Here is a 17,759-nt window from a genome sequence, read left to right as displayed (position 1 = left end):
TGTTGTCGAAGATTTTTGAAATGGCTTATATTGTTTAAATGTTACGTTTATGGTTCAATTATTATAAAATAATGCAACAGTAATGTACTGTAATATTCACTGCTGACGATTGTAAACCTTTATACGAGTATGCCGTAATTTGAGATAAAATGCATATATGCATATATATTGTACTGTTTGGATTCTTTTATAATAATTGAAGCATAAACGTAACATCTGATGTTAAGCATTTGATGTTTGGGAATGACACCAAAAATAGCGACCAGTGGAGGTATAAATTGCTATGTGAAAACATCTATTAATATTACCCCCCCCCAAAAAAAAAAAAAAAAAAAAAAAAAAAATCTTATTATATTTGTATTCAACTTCTCGGTATTAAGATGTGATGTTTTGATGAATGATATTGTGCAATGAATAAGCAATTACATGGCTACAATCTTTATTTTTAAAGCGCACGGCAACTGAAATGGCATAAAATATAATTGATATTAGATAAAAATGTATTACATTTTGACACATTTTTGATAGCACGTAATACGTCAATGACACTTGACATTTTAAGGATTATTCCAGAGTTCTGGACTTTCATATTCCCAAAAGCTCAATACATAATAAATTACGTAAGTTTAAATTTATGCAAATCCTAAGGTATATACGTTATGGCATATATATTTATGGCATTTTTTGCATGTTACCTTTTCAATTTAAGATTGTGTATTCTATCATATTGTGATAATTGTTTGTATACATGTATGTTGTTTACATGTATAAAATCTCAAAACTATGACATCTTTATTGTTTTAAATTTGTTAACAAACAATCGTTTATGTAAGTGTAATTGATTTGCTCTGCATTTGAGTTTGGAACAGTTTATGTTTACAACAAATACAAAAATTGCGCTTCCAACAATATACAGCCACAGCGAAGCGGTAGCCTAGTGGTTTAGGTATCTGCCTCTCCACTAAAGGATCATGGTTCGATTCCTACTACTCGAGTCGCGAGCATGACTCCTCATATGACACCAGTACTAATTAGGTTTAGGAAGCGAACTCGAAAATCATTATTATAAGTTCAAGAACTTGCTTTGCAATCGGGCTAAAACAAATATGTTTAAAATAAACTATATTTAGCCCTATCAGACTGCACGGATGCTGGTTTGTTTGGCACTAGCTTTGCTTGTGGCAAAAAACAATTCACTTTCTGTTGCAGTAAGTTACTTGCTAAATGCATTCAACTAATATGGTCATATTATCACAAAATAGATAAAAACAAAATCCCTAAAAAAAGCCCAACACGTCAAAATTGAAAATGTTGCAGGCTCGGTTTGATTGAGCCTGTTCATGGACGGTACTGGAAAGTGCAAGTTACCATCCACGCCCCCTAGCACCGGCTTAAGCAGAATTCAACATTTAAACATGAAATAGTAAAAACTTTGAATTTAGAAACATTTATTTCATGCTTTCCAGTGTTTTATTGTAATATATCAGATGATTATATTCTGATAAACCACTAGTGAAATTTATAAAATATAATTTTCACTGTAGCCGGACTATATCTGAATGCGGATGAAAAGAAAATCATAACTAAATGGAATAACAGGTAGAAATAAATGCCGTCATGCGTAAATTTTGCTTCTTTAGGAAAAGAAAGTCGATGCCATCATACATCATGCTAAAATGTAACAAAATAAGAGAAATTTAACAGACCTATATTTCAAAATTGATGATGTGACGTCATGATGTGATGACGTCACAAAGGAGAATGCGTGACGTTACGCGGCAAAATTAGTAAAAATATACTTAAAATCAATTAAAAAGCATGAAATAAAAAGAAAATTTATTTGTTTTACATATAAGATTGAAATATATTTCATTCGTGAACACCAGCTATTATATTTTCACTCGTGGCTACGCCACTCGTGAAAATATTACATCTGGTGTTCACTCAGTGAAATTATATTTCAATCTTACATGCAAAACAAACAAATATCCTCTATCTATCTAGAAGCTACATCTATGTATTATTTTAATCTGTTTTACAAGTCCGAAGTGTTGTTTCAGGTTGTTTTTTTTTTAAATCGTACCTGAATAGATGCAGAAGGGACAACTTTTAACAGTAATGCTAGAATGCCGCATATGACATTCAAAGATAATTCTTACTTAACACAAAATATTGTCATTTACGCCAATAGATCTAAAGCTATTATAAGAATTAGAAAGGTTTTGGTCTCTTAGGCAATACAACAAGCTTGAAGGCATGATATTGAAAATGTATACACTTTATGTCATTAAGCCTTTATTTAATATTTGATGTTTTCAATATTTGGTAAGAATATGCCTTTGTGTAGAGATTGAGGATCATTAGGGTTAAGGCCACCAGTGCTTAAAATTCATTCTTCATTTCTCTCATATAGTCTTTATTCATTAACTGAAGTTTTTTATATCTGCATTGTTCCTAAGTTTGAATGGAGCTTAGGATCACTTAGTCCAGTCAAGTTCAAGGTAACTGTACTAAAAATAGGTTTTTTACACTTATGGTTTTACAGCATTTATCTATCAAATGATTTTTTTCATATTTGGTGTGTAAATACAATGGTCTTCTAAGCTTTGTTGGAGCTTCGGGTCACTTTGTTTAAGGTATCATAATTTGAAACGTCAATTTAAATAGCACTAATCCAGTTATCTTTTTTTTTTTGTTATTTTTATATTTATATGTAAGTCAAATATCATATTTTCATAATAAAAAGTAACATTTTATTTAAATATTTATATACAAAACAATTGTGAATTTGAAGAAATAGCAAATAAAATAGTGTTCTTTTAATGATCATGTTAATATCATAATTTAATATAATGTTAATAATAACTTTTATTTTACAGGAAATTGTACATAAGATATAAAAATATGTATATTACAATATAAAAATATACCAATGTAACATTTGCGACAACAATTAGACAAATGAGGTCTGCAGAAAAAAAACACACAAAACAATACATGTTTGTTTGGCATTATATCTCAATATTTTATATGCAACTTGTTTTGATAAGCCTTTCCTGACATAAATTTTCAACAAATAAATTATATTTTGAAAACTTTGTACTCATATTGAATATGACTTTAACATCCTCTTGATGCTACTTATTTCAAAGCATAACATACAGACTCGGAACAACCGGTTGTCGTCCATTTTCCCTTTTCAAGTTAGTACGCCAACATTTTCAGAATTTCCTAAAAACTCAAATGCACCATCAACAAAAAGTCCAATATGGAAACAAGCTCGAAAGTATTTGTCAATGAAATTATTTTACAAACACAGCCTTTAACAATGTACATTATTATAGTTTAATAATTGATTTACACAAAAAACTGCAATAAGGTAGTTTTCTTAATTTGCTAAATGCATTTATTAACTTTTTAAAATTCCTTGATGTTTGTTTTACTTTCTACTTTTCATTTATGAAGTGACAAATATTTGTATCATTTCAAGAACACTTTAATCACAGATATAACTTTATTGGTACATAATAAATTCCTTTTAACAATAATATTCTAATTTTTGTCCATGATCCCTGTAATATTTTCAAAAGCTGAAAACAGTACTCTTTTTTCAGAAAGTGCTGTTTCAGCACTGAACTTCATCAAGTACCAGTAAACATTTGAGAACCAATAAAAAACTAAGCAAACATCAGAGAATGTTTTTGATAAATACTACGTAGTCTCTAAATCGGAGCACCTCGGCTATTATTCTTAATAACTTGTCCGAAGTTTGACGGAAGAGGACCGAGATGATGCGATTGATAGTCTCTATGCTCTGTATCGGAAATCATCCAATAAATTACCTGAACATTTTCAATTAAAAAGAATGAATTAGATATAAAGCATACAAAACGACTGCAAAACACCGATCAGATAATTGAAATTAATATTTATCTTATCATCAACTATATTTTTGCAGCAGAGTGTTAAAACATTTTTTTTCACCAGACAAAAATTTTCAGTGACACATACCTTCCATATTTCACAAACGGTTAATTTGATCAAATTTCAACTCGAAAACACTCTAACATCACACCGTTTGTTTTCCTTAAAGACAAATTAATTAGTTACTTTTAAAGTATAAACCATTATTTTGTCACTTGTATCGCTGGAGACAAGAAGCCTAGACCTTTTGTAATCGAAACATAGACCTATAGGATTTTTTATACCATTTTTTCCTGTCAATAGTTCTACTCGATCCTTCCCGTCATGTGACATCAAAAGAACATTGTGTGATAAATTAAAAGCAACACAGAACTGACTCTTGTTTATCTTACAGATACCTTCAGCATGAGAGAATACGTTGTTATCTACATTAATGTTTGTCATGCCTCGCGTTTTGTCTATGAGAAAGATACCTTTATACGCGTCACTCACAAAAATATCCACTGTCGAAATCGGGAATGCTACACCTACAGGACATTTTATCTCACCATAGTATGATGTTACCATTTTTCCAGTAAGTGAATATACTCAATATGACCAACACTTCTTTACGTTTTTCTGATCCGCCACAACAAACATAGATCATCCCGTCATTGTAAGCAAATACCCCGACATCTATCACGACTTTGAACGACTGTTGCAACTCCATTGTATCCTTTTGAGAGATAAACTGAACTTTTCTATCATTAATCAGTGTAACGGCAAGCAATGACGTTCCCACTTTGGCAAATCCCATAAGGGTTGTCAGCGACATTGAGTGAATATACGACCTGGAATGATTCATTCATTTTCTTAATCCTCTTGTTGTTGTAATCAGTCATAACAATACAACCGTCTTCACACATACCACATTTCAATTATATTGCTCTTCTTCTTGTCATCTGCTATCCGTACATTAAATTCAGTACATTTTCCTACTTCAATGGCTGGGAGATGAAGTATGTTTCCAACAGTGTTGCATTTTCGAATCTGTCCCACGTCGATATGGATCAAACCTTAATTTGCCTGTCTCGTTTGCCCTTTTTTGATTCTTTTAACAATCGATAGTATTTTGATATTTTTCTTTGAACAGTTGTATCTGTACATATTTTTCTGATTCGTTTTCATGTTTAGCAGTAGTTATCTTCTGAAGACTTTTTTCTAGTATAGCAATCCGCGTCATCAACTTTCTTCATGCTTGACTCTAGATGTTGCATTTGATCTGAAAAGTTCGCATCGACTTCTTGAGAAGTTCCATTTCCATCTTGTCAACGGTCGTTGATATTTTTTCCTTTCTGATTTTATTTCTTGAATCAATTGCAATTTTTTTTTTCCTTGCACTTCCAGTTCTTTTGCTTTGTTTTGTTTAACGTCATGGAGAAGCGGGATTCTAGTGTGTGTTTATTTCGGTTTCGAGGATCTTTATTGCCTGAGTGGTGCCAGTTTTACATGCTAGGTTCAGGTATGAAGGTAATGTCTTTACAGCCACTGCAATGACCATAAACAATAAAATAGCAATGTTGACAGTTTTATGGGAATACAATGTAATTTCTTTTCAATGCATTTTACTACTGTAACTATGTAATGTTTATCAGTGAAAACTGACTTTAGTCAGCATGAAATAAATATAAAAAAACACTTTTTCTGGTTAAGCTTTGCCCAATGTTTGTTGGTGTGGCAAACTACCTTCTTGATTTGATACGTTTTATTGAAATACATTATTATCATTTCACTAAAATTGTAAAATTGTTTGTTACTATATGATGATGAAAATGTGATATTCTAAATAATATTATATAATGTTTGCGCAATTGGGCGTTACAGCCGTTGACGGCGTTACATTAATTCAACTGTCTTTGTTCCGCTTTTTCAATAAAATCATTTAAATATTATCCATTATTAAAGTTGTTTTTTATTCTTCAAAATTATGTACATTTAATGTTTCTCACAGTGAGGTAAGAGCGTACCCACTTTTTCACTCGCGTTGAGGTATATTCATCATATTCACTAAAAACAATTGGTTACTTAAAATTTTGTTGCAAAAATGAAGAATGAATATATTTGTGTAATGTAATCTTGTAATAAAAAACAACACACGTGTGCCTAAATATCATCATGGTTTACAAAATTCAATATCATAACATTACACTGCGGATTTATGTTTGATTGTTTGTATTTGTAGATTTTACGCCGATTTAACAATTGTTTTTTCATATCTGGGCGATTGATCCGCTAACCGGCTTTCCTGGATAACCAGTCATTACCAATCTCACTGTTAGTGACCGACTACTTATACCAAATGATATCTTAAACAGCGGCGAGAGAAAAATTATTGTTATAAGCTAGCAGACTGTGATTCTAATAAAGTTTATCATGAATGTAACTGATTCGTGTGATAATCATGATAAATGTTGACATAATAACTAATTTTTTTTATGCTTTTCAGTGGATTACTGATTTATCGGTGAAAATTATATTTGATAATTTCACAGTGAAAATTATCAAATATAATTTCATTTCACTCTTTTCAATGACGAAACTACTTTTTTTTGATTTTCCCCATGTGGTACCTCAATTTTATTTTTGCTGACAATTCTGACAATCTCAGGCTGTTTAAAGAAAAAGCAAAGCTGAAATTGATAAATAACTTAAATGTCAAAAGTAATAAAAAAGAAAAAAACTTACTTCTATTCATTCAAATTCCAATCACCAAAATTTGTCTCTAATTTTTTTTGTTTCATTTTTACAGTCTGAAAATACGTTCTTACCCATGCAAAACTACTCTTTAGGCATATTAAAGTATCCTACGAGCAATAACTGCCGTATGCTTTATGAAAAATTGAAAAGCATTGACAGCCATCACTCGAAGAATAAGTAAAACAACCCAGCGTTCTTGAGCAAGCTTCCAAGTTTTCAATATTCTAGCTCCTTTTCTGAATGTTTTCATATCTGTCAACACTTATTTTTTGTCTGTTACAATCCTCAAATAAGTTTTCTTTCTTTTAAAAAGGTGTAGGACTAACAAATCCAATGATATTCCTCTGAATCAAACACAATCATTTTCCTCCCGTGAAATACAAAACTTTAAAAAAAATGGCTGCCGCTTACATTTTACAAAGCCAGGTCTAATATAAATTCGCAGTAAGTAACAGAAATATGGATGGATGGTTGGACGTTTTCTCCTACAAGAATTGTTTGTTTTTATTTTTGAAACAAGCGATCATTCATATTTTTTTGATAAAATGAATAATATTACCATCATTTAACGTCGATTGTCGGAACTTATTTTTCAGCTCAAGACTTCTTGTTTTTTAATGAGAAATTCCGACTAAATGGGCTCTCAATGGGGAAAACAGATTTTAATATTAACGTTAATATTATGGAAAATTTCGTTTAACTTGTTTTTAAGCATAAAATAAAAAGAAAATTTGTTTGTTTGTTGTGGAAGATGTAATTTTATTTCATCTCGTGAACTTTAAAAACAGTATTCTCACTCGTGGCTACGCCACTCGTGAGAATACTGTTTTTAAAGCCCACTCGATGAAATAAAATTTCATCTTACACACAAACAAACAAATATCCTCTATATTGTATGGTGTTAATGGACTCTGTCAAATCTGGTAAAAAATCTTTATAATCATTCACCCCGTGTCTGTTCTATTCTGTTATACTTGTACGGCTATTAAAAGTTCTGGATAAAATTAATCTCTCGGAAGTTTAATATTTAAATGTAATCTTATTTTTTTGTTTCAACAAGTAAAAAAAAAAACGTTGCTTCTGTGGTAGGTCTGTCTATGAAAGTATTTTTTCATGCAAAATATTTTTCTATTTAACATAATAAGAAATTGTGCAGCGTAAGCATCTGTTTTAAGGCGAAATCATGTTGTCAAAGTATCATCAACATGTATCCCAGTTCGTATGTTTACAATGCTAAATGTTACAGATTCTCATTGAAACTGTTTGGCAAAAATAAATTATGTGTAGCAGTGATTTTTGTGGGCAGGAGACGGCGATATTTTATTTAGACCTTGTACTTACCCTCGACTGTTTTGAAATAAAAAGGGAAAAAAAATTTAAAAAAATTTAAAAAAAATGCATTTTCGTTTCACCTCGAGAAATTGGAACGGCGAACCTTTTTTGGGTTTAAAAAAGCTGACCGTACAATACTAATTTAAAAAATTGAAAAAGATCTTGCCCATTATTTTTAGCCCACCCGTGGGGAAAAAAGTGACACTACTTTTTCAGGTATTTTGCCCCATTAAAGCAAAAGGACCAAGTGAATTTTCAGTTTCAGAAAAAGCGTTTTTAAAATTTAAGTTCTATATAAAGGTTTTTTCAACATGGAAAGAAACTTAACATTTTTAGATAATATTTTAATGTCAGCTCAAAAATTGGAAGCTTATATTTACTATTAGTGTAAATTAAACAATTAAAGGAATGGGGTTCCCTTTTTTTCACTAAAAAAATATTTTGACCAAAAGCAAGAAGGTACCATATGATCGCTTGGCCCCTTTTTGCATTGTATGATTTTTATTATTTGATGTTGAATATATCATAAAAAGGGACCATGTGGCAGTTGGCAACTTTTTGTCCCAACAATATTAACAAAAAGCATCATTTGGTTACAGTTTTATTCTACAATGATGCAAATAAAAATACGAAATTCTTGTGTTTTTAGTAAATGTTTGATACAAGTATCAAACTGCATGTTTTGAAAGTCTTCCACTGTGATCAATCTCAAAGCCTATGTCAAAATCTTCTACATTGTTAGTCAAAATCAGAATTATTCTCATCCGATTCCATCGTGACATAACCCTTTTCTTTTCAGTATGTTTTTAAGTGGCATTATAATTATGAAACTCTTTTGGGATAATTTTCTTTGCACACAAAGTAACCAAGTCATTTTACTTTTGAAAAGAAACTGTAGGTTTTGGTATCATAACTTCATATCCATTTGTCCACTGATACTTTCTTTCTGTCTAGATTTTGTATTCTGAACTTCAATTTCCATAAAATCTTCAGCATTGAAGCTGTTATTTACAAAAACTGACTTTGGGCTTTCCTTTGGTACCTGTATCCATTTCACCTGTAGCCAGTTTACTCTTTGTCCGTCAATGGGTGTTTTGAATCTCGGACACTGTTTTTTATTAAATATTTAAAATAAAAAACATAGTTATATTTCATTGGCACAGCAATGTTTGGCTGTGATTTGCTGGCCAGTGATATAAGAGAACACAACTGAATGATACATAGTTATACAGGAATTATTTTCTTTGCCCCTTCAAAGGTCAAGTTTTCACTCCATCTGTAAGTGACCCGATACAAGAAATTTGTGATGACCAATCTTAAACTTGGAACTTGTGATAATATAAAAGAAGAGACGCAGCTGCGAATCAATTTCTGTTTTGTCCCACGTATGAATCTGAAAAAATATGACTTATTTGACATTACCACTCTGGCAAGTAAAAAGGGCTTTTATTAAACAAGAAGCTATTTCACATGCCTCTCTTTGCAGTTGGTTTTATCCCATACATGACAAACAACATTTTTGTCTCATGAGGAATATACTGTCAAGTTGTGTAGCAAGAGTTTTTTTGAATAGTAAAGCTCACTCACTAATGAGCAACCTTGGGATTGTTACAACGGCCTTGAGGTCAAAACATGCAACATAAACGCATGTGTCACCTTTTGCTCCAACTTTATTTTAACCTTTACTTCTTGCGAATTTTCTTTCTGTTTTTGATGTTCAATATATTGTTCCTCGATCGTGCCATCTAGTGTGCCTACTGCCTTCCTATACGTATGTTGCTTAACAGGTTTTATTTCCTTTTTTCAAATTCAATAGTTTACAATTTCCACATCTTTGTAATGTTTAGTCACAGTCATGAGATAGGTATTGTTTCTTTCAGTTTTTGTTCTTGTATAATGAGATTTCATTTTAGGAAATTACTCTTTATGCTGTTTCACCAATTTTACTGTATCATAATCTAGTATATTTGCAGATGAACGCTTCCCTGTCATGCTTCTCCTTCCATATAACCCATGTATCTTGTTGACAAGAGTATAGTCAATTACTTTTCTTTTAACGTCCACGTTTTTGTGAAGAAGTCATTTATACACTATCATAATCTTCACACTGTTATCATACCTCAATTTAAAACAGAAACAATAATTTGGGATATATTGTTATATTTGATGTCCTTATCAACATCTAGATTGTGTATTAATTAAAAAGCTAAAAGGTACCAAGCAAACAATTTAATATATAAAATAATCCTAAGAGTCGTAAATTATTTGTATGCAGAAAGGGACCATGTGACACATGGTTCCTTTTTGCATAAAAATAAGTGCTCAAAACTTACATAGTCGTTCAATGCAAAAAGGTACCATGTGACGCTTGGTACCTTTCTGCTCAAACTGGTATACATACGGTACCTTTTTGCATTACTAAATGGGAAAATATTGACATTGTACCTTTTTACATTACCTTATATGTCTGTAAATAAACATGATACTTCAGAGATATTTCTACAGATTAAAGACATCATTAAAACATTAAAAAGTCATTTTTGGCCAAATTGTCGCTTGGTACCTTTTTGCTTTAATGGGGCGAATTTTGATAATGTGTACAGTAGAACCTTATTGTGAGTAACCCATCAAATGCCCGTCCCACGCAAATACATCCCTTTTGTTATGGTATTAACTATGCATGCGTCGGAAAAATACCGGACCAAAAATTATTTTCTGTCATTACTTGTGAAACATTTCATTATATTTTATTTTGTTTTATTAATAAAAGAGTCCGCGCATTATCTCTTTGTTAAACGCATATGCATGTACACACAATGATTCCAGGGGAAAATCTTCTTTTTTGTAAAGACAGGTTTTAAAACATTCTATCTACGTACATCTATGTTTGTGATTTAGAAATGTATTCAAGAAAAAATATATACGCAAGGTATTTGCCTGCGGTGGTCATTTTATAATGGGTTACTTAATAAAATATGCGGGTGTGTCATTTTTCAACGGATTTTGATCAATTTTCAACTTTGAAACACCGACGCGTGATTAAATGACCCTCGCTTAAAACTGACCAAATATGACATCATCATTGATAAGTATTATAAATCAAAAATAATATTTTCAAACATTGCTACTTATAGTCATACACATAAAACAGTAATAAATCTGTATTCCTTTCAGACCTTTAAGTGATGAAATATTTATTCATTTTAGTTCAAAAGGTCCGTGAGCTTATAACAATTTAAAATCCATCAACACAGATATATGGTACTTATTTGGTGAACTATGATATGACACTGCATGCAGGGTAATGTATTGTTTTCACTTTTATTTAAATGGTTTCCTCATAATATTGTTAAAGTTGAAAAGATAACACACTAATTAAAATCCATCTACCTCTATTATAAAGGATTTACAACAGTCGTGTTATCTTTTAATCGGCCGTGTTATATTTCAATCTGCATTCGTATTACAGTTCATTTTTTACTGCTCAGGGGAAGGAACCGCTGCGAGAAGTTTAGTGTTTCTCCAACGGTTTCATCCCCTGATACGTACAGAAAGTTAGCAAGGTGCGAGAAGATTGGTTAAGCAGACGAAAAAACTATTATGAGAACAAAGTGCACAAATGTTATCCCCTTAGGTCTAAATATTGTCGCAATGTAAAACTAACAGTTTTTTAGCTTGGGAAGATATTAATTCATTATTGGGTATAGATCGGTTTGTTTAGAAACACCATATGGAAGATAAAATCGTTCTTAAAGGGACTCCACTGAGGTTTTTTGACATGACGGGACTGGAAATAATTTTTTGAGATTATTACTCCAGTTGATGTAGATCTTTACTAATAACGTATGTGCAAAATTTCAGATCATAAGCTCCCTCCGTTTTTCCAGAATAATTATAATAGTGAAAAATGACCCAAAATTGAAAAGCGTTTAAAAGCTTTTCACTCAAATCGGACTGACAATAGCACAAACATATGATTGTCAAGGTATTTCTTGTATCTTTCTTTGTTATATTTTATTTATATTTCTGTTTTAAGTGCTCATGTTTATCTATGTGAAAAATTAAAATTTTATGTTTTTAGGCTTATAAACCTCAGTTCCTTTAACACAATTTTAAGAGAGTATTTCTTAAAACCATGGCTAGCTATAGATATTATATTTCAATTCAACATTTGATTATACTAGTTCGTAAATACCTATTATCATGGTTTAAAAACTTGAAAAGATCCTTCCTATGTAGGACTCGGACCACATAGATCCATCTGTTGGAAACCATGGTCTTCAACTTTCGTAAAACAGTTCACTGTCCAACATACAAATTATATTGCCTTTCTTGAGGAAGTACTAATAGGTCGCATGTGACAGGCTTGATCATGTTATGCTTGTATAATCATTTTCATGACGCCCGTGAGAGATTCTGTTTCTCTACTTAAAAGAGACATTTAACTAAAATATAACTCACCGTTAAAATTGACTCTAATCTGATAAAAATTTAAGGATTGATTATTTCTCGACGACTGTTTGATCAAACCGAATGTTGAAATGCTGGTAGGGTCACTTCTGAGCGTTGAAAAATGACCCAAGTTTAAGTTCTCAACATTAAAAAATGATCCATGTTGTTAATTTTCAACGGGGGTCAAAATTCAATGTTTCACCCTACGTACTGTACACCTTATCCAATAAAATATTATGAAATAATAAAAAAAGGTAAAAAAGCCGCTAGACCTACATGCAATATTTTTAAAATGCAATGAATCACTGACAAGTGTTAGTTTTTTTCCCCCTCATCAATTATTATTAATTTAAACTGAATTTTGAATGACATCTCCATTTGTTTGTCATTGAAACCGAAAGTAGAGTTAACTTTCCTACCTGTGTTCAACAGTCATACAAGTTGAGCAGCCAACCTTATCATGACCAGGGCAGTAGTCATCTATCAATTTTCCTCCATGTTTTTCGCATCTTTGACTTGGTAATTCTTGCTTTTTCCCGCTCGGTTGTTTCACCGTGTCAAGTAACTGGTGACTTCTCATTGCCGAAAATTTATTGTGATCACCAACACATTTTTGACAAAGGTTTTCGTCACATTCCACACAGTGTTTGATAGCGGTTACATTCTTTTCTTCTTTAGTACAAGGTAAACACGGAAAATCATGTTCTATGTCCGAACCTTGATACAAAGATTGTCTTATTTTACGACCGTCTACTGCCATGTTTCCCCTTCTTCGCTTGTCTCACATATCGTTACTTTTGAGATAAGATAGTTTAATTTGCATTATAATAATATTATACACTATTTCAAATGTTTCATTGTTTCAAGTGAAGTGGTAAAACTACTTGATTTAGTATTTCCTGTGACCGGCAATATTATCGGAAATCAGCCAAGTGTTCCGAATGTATAAATATGGTAATTTAAAAAACATCATTTAATGACGCTGGATGATTTATATAACTTTATGTTTGTTGTCCTTTTCCGATAATACGAAATAAGGTGAATTAAGCTTGTTTTCGGCTATACACTGTTAAAGATCTCAATCGCACTCAGTTCGACAAAATTAGGATGTACTTACAAACATAAGCACACACGCACACATGTTCGTACGCATGCACGCATGGAAATCGAATTAGATGTTCAAAATTATAAACCAATATATGATAGACGATTTATATTGTCACGTTCTTTGCTTTTATCGTTATTACCTTATTTAGATAACATATTTTAACAAAAATATAACACTTACACAAAGTTTTATCGGAATACATTATTCATGTATTTACACGGAGGTACTTCGCTAACTCACAGCCTACAAAATGTTTTGAGCTCTATATAAGTAGGTCGAAATTCAAATTCTAGCTAACTTTGAACTACGATCAGACTCTGACATAGGTTTTTGTCAATTTAAAGTAAACAATATATGGAACATGTTCATGGAACGAGTTAGCTCTGAGTTTAGTATGATTGATCTTGTAAGACTGATATTAAAAATTCACTACATTGGCGAATTTCCCGCCAGCGTCGAATTAGGAGCCAGTTCTCTTTCACTCTTTCAAAAAACAATGTCAATATAATTATCCTAGGATAAGAAATATGGTAATGTTACTTGCTCGTGCGTGTGTCCGTGCGTCCGTGCAACAATTTAACCGAATCTTTTTCACTACTATTGGACATAATTGTTTCAAACTTTCGGGGATAGCTACATGTATTATAACCGAAATCTAGCTTCAGTCTGCAGGAGGATAAAAATTGATTTGATCTATATAAAGAGTAATAGCATTGTCTACAAGTGACAACGGCTAGGGATTTGTCATTCGACTGCAACTCCTGTTTGTTCTTATTTTGACTGACGATTCAAACTATTAGGCTATCGATTTCATCACTTTGCCTAATTTTTGGGGTATATTTGAGTATCATATTGGTCACAAAAATGAATATTAAAATAAAATAAAATTGTTGACACCACTTTCATCAAGGTAATTAGACGTAGTCCTTTTCCATGCTTCAATCGCCTTTTAACTACCCAGAAAATGAAATATTTACCGTCAGTTGCATCATTTTTTTTAAACTGTGAACATTTTCTTTTTAAATTTCGGACCAGATCACCGTTTCCAGTTTCAGAATGCTTACATTACACTGCACACCTGGTATACATATGAAACCAGTATGTTCTCTTGATGAGGAGGTAGGGAAAACCAAAATCAACCGAAGTCGGTATAGCTACATTTCTAAAGAGGCGTTATATATTACATGTACTTAAATTCTAAGAAAAGTGTATTAATGTATTTTTCAAGACCGACGTTGTAATGATCGAAATATTAAGAAAATATATTGCACTGGAAGTCAGTATTCATAAACAGGTACAACTTTCTTTCACTTTTGTGCGACTCAGATATTCTCTTTTTCTTTCTTAAGCAAATGACCTTTTTGTACAATCAATGACACATTAAAGTGTATGGACTAACAAAAGCTTATTTGCGTAGGGCATTCATTGCAAAAAATAACATTCGACAGCAGTTAACATTATAGTAACATGACTGTATTGTAAGGCAGAAATGTCATTATGGCGAACGTAAAAATGATTTTAAAAATATGCGATTCTTTTAAGGTTAGAGAAGAATTCTATGGGGTCATTTTAAAAGTTACATCGGCTATGATCAAGACCGATGTACAGTATTAACTGAATGCAAATATCATATGGAACTATAAGCGAGTTTTAGATTAGAATTTTAAAATTTAAATAAAATGAAATATTTCAATATCAAGGATTAGTTGCAATCAAAGTAAAATGTGAATAGTTTATCAATATGTCTTTAAAACTGTAAATCTTTTTTTCGGTAACTTATATTTGAGCATATACAATTAATGATTTCTATATATCTTAAGCCACTAACAGTTCATCTATAGATGATACTCAATTAATATACAGGAAGTAAATATTGGACCAACAATTAAACCACATCATGTATAGATGACTATCAATAAGCAAACAATACGTGACTAATTTTTGATCCTTGAAATCTTGACAAATAATAAGAAAACAATTGAAAATTTAAATTTCCGAAATACTCAATTAGTGAAAGAAATTGTTTTGGTTGAGTGATGATTTAAAGAAATCTTAAAATAAGTACAGTGAAAATGTTACACGGATATAAAGACCCCCCCCACCCCCAGGAAGAAAGAATTGAATTGTCGCTACAATTTATGGTAAAAAAGTACACATTCGTACATTTAACATCTTCCTAGAAAAAATAAACTTTAACACATATAAGAGTGGTATATTATGCTTTTCTTTCCTTGCAATATTTTTCACTTGTTATCAATATTAATATTGTTGCTCTGAAGATTTTTAAAATGCTTATTTTTTTTTAAATTTTACGTTTATGCTTCAATTATTATAAAATAATCCAACAGTAATGCACTGTATATACACTGCTGACCATTGTAAACCTTTATACGAGTATGTCGTAATTTGAGATAACATGCATATTGTACTGTTGGATTATTTTATAATAATTGAAGCATAAACGTAACATTTAAACAATATAAGCATTTCAAAAATAAAAAACCAGTCAAGAATGATATTTTGTCTTTATATATACCCATTTACAAGGCAAACTCTTGTTTGATAGCCATATACATAGACCAACCCTCAATGGCTGTCCACTCTAGAATAATACTATTGCTTTATATAGCCATATAGATAGATTGTCCCGTGCTGGATGCCTACATGAAAATGATATTATGACTTTATATATCCATTTACAAACAATTATCGTCACTGGATGTAAAATCAAGCAAAATAATATCAATGTTTAATCATTCAAGATTAAACTCTTTTATTTTACATGAATGACACATGTCTTAATCTATCGATCAGTTGTACTGCGTATCAATACACATGCTCAGTCTGAGAGCTATATTTAGAACACTATATAAGGAGCTGCGCGAGCCTGCTGCATCCTTTTCGTTCTGGATCTCATGAGAAAGGTAGCTGCTGATCATATTTTAAAATTTTTGTTAAAATCTTAATCTAGGTTTTTTTAATTTTGGATGTAAGTTGTAAAATTTTAATTATAATTTAAAACCTAAACTATCGAAGATTTTTATATTTAAATCTTTATAAATCTCGCTTTTGATTGAATTTTAAATAAACGAAAATAGAAAATAACCACGTGGCCCTATTTATCCGAAAGGGACAATGCAGTTACAATTATTCCAAATTATAAATAGTTAAAAAATAAGAAACGTTAACCATTGAATTGCTCTTTATATGTATATTTTTGTAAATCTTGCTTTTGATTGAATTTTAAATAAACGAAAAAAAGAAAATAACCACGTGGGTCTATGTATCCGAAATGCAGTACTGTCATAACTATCTATCCTAATTTATCCTATTAACCAAATGCAGTTATAACTATTCCAAATTATCAATAGTAGGTCTATAAACATATATTATAAAACATGGCAAGGTTTTTAGGTTGTTTATAATAAGACATTTTGTTGTTTTTCTTGATCAAAATGCCCAAACGACGTGCGGACGAAACTGAGAGACTGGTCAGTGCTGTAAATGAGAAAAGACGATAGCACAGAGGACAACTGGCTCGAATCCGAATCAACGTCAAGAAGTTGTTCAAACTGATGACTTTCCCCCCAACTTCAGGTGAAGTAAACTTTCAATCTAACATTATTTTGTCTACCCAAGTTTCTCACTCTATTAAGGAGATAATACGGTGTAATAGTTATATAGAACTACAACATTTTCTTCCTTAAATTAAACCAGATTCTGCAAGAAAAACAAAAAATACATTTTTTAAAATGGAGGGCTGATCCTATATCTTTTCATATATTCCATACTTTAATTATCGCTGTACATATTCTAAAGCATCCTATTTGCTACAATATATGGTAAACATACGACAGGCAGCAACCAGGCATATTGGTTGAGCCGCCTACGACTCGAGCTTTAGACTGACAAAATGATGAGATTAGCCATGAAACCAATTCAATCGGTTGGTCTTTCGAATACCCCCCCCCCCATTTCCATTCTCGAAAAGTATTTTCTTGTAATAATAAGGGCTTTTGCGTCTATACAAGGTCTTTTGCACATAAGTGTATAAAATAGTAAGCAGATACGACACCCAATATGCTTCTTCGATATTTAATAGAAGGCCTAATCGTTTTCAGTCCCAGCAACTCCCCCACTGTTCCTGTAACAAGGTTGTTCTCCTCGACCAGATTATTTAAGGGGCCTAGGTTCAACGCCAATTAAT

General features: G+C 31.5%; 1 protein-coding gene across 1 annotated transcript; it reads right to left on the bottom strand.

Moving 5' to 3' along the window:
* Positions 1 to 5,342: 5,342 nt before the first annotated feature.
* LOC132747796 (tripartite motif-containing protein 42-like) lies at positions 5,343 to 13,287 on the bottom strand. Its single transcript, XM_060737296.1, has 2 exons — positions 12,864 to 13,287; positions 5,343 to 5,451 (listed from the first exon to the last, which is right to left on the bottom strand). The coding sequence occupies exons 1-2, from the start codon at positions 13,202 to 13,204 to the stop codon at positions 5,409 to 5,411; spliced, it is 384 nt and encodes a 127-aa protein (XP_060593279.1). The 5' UTR covers positions 13,205 to 13,287; the 3' UTR covers positions 5,343 to 5,408.
* Between the last annotated feature and the right edge of the window lie 4,472 nt (positions 13,288 to 17,759).

Source organism: Ruditapes philippinarum, unplaced genomic scaffold (genome assembly GCF_026571515.1).
Source record: "Ruditapes philippinarum isolate M1 unplaced genomic scaffold, ASM2657151v2 ctg6132_1_1_1_1, whole genome shotgun sequence".
In the NCBI taxonomy this organism is placed as follows: Eukaryota; Metazoa; Mollusca; class Bivalvia; order Venerida; family Veneridae; genus Ruditapes; species Ruditapes philippinarum.
This window is presented reverse-complemented; position numbering and strand designations above follow the sequence as displayed.

Excerpts from the sequence above, each read along its gene's own strand:
- LOC132747796 (XM_060737296.1), bottom strand. The coding sequence starts at position 13,204 with ATGGCAGTAGACGGTCGTAAAATAAGACAATCTTTGTATCAAGGTTCG. Across the intron at positions 5,452-12,863 it reads TGTATGACTGTTGAACACAG|TGGCTGTAAAGACATTACCT; the intron begins GTAGGAAAGTTA and ends TGGTCATTGCAG.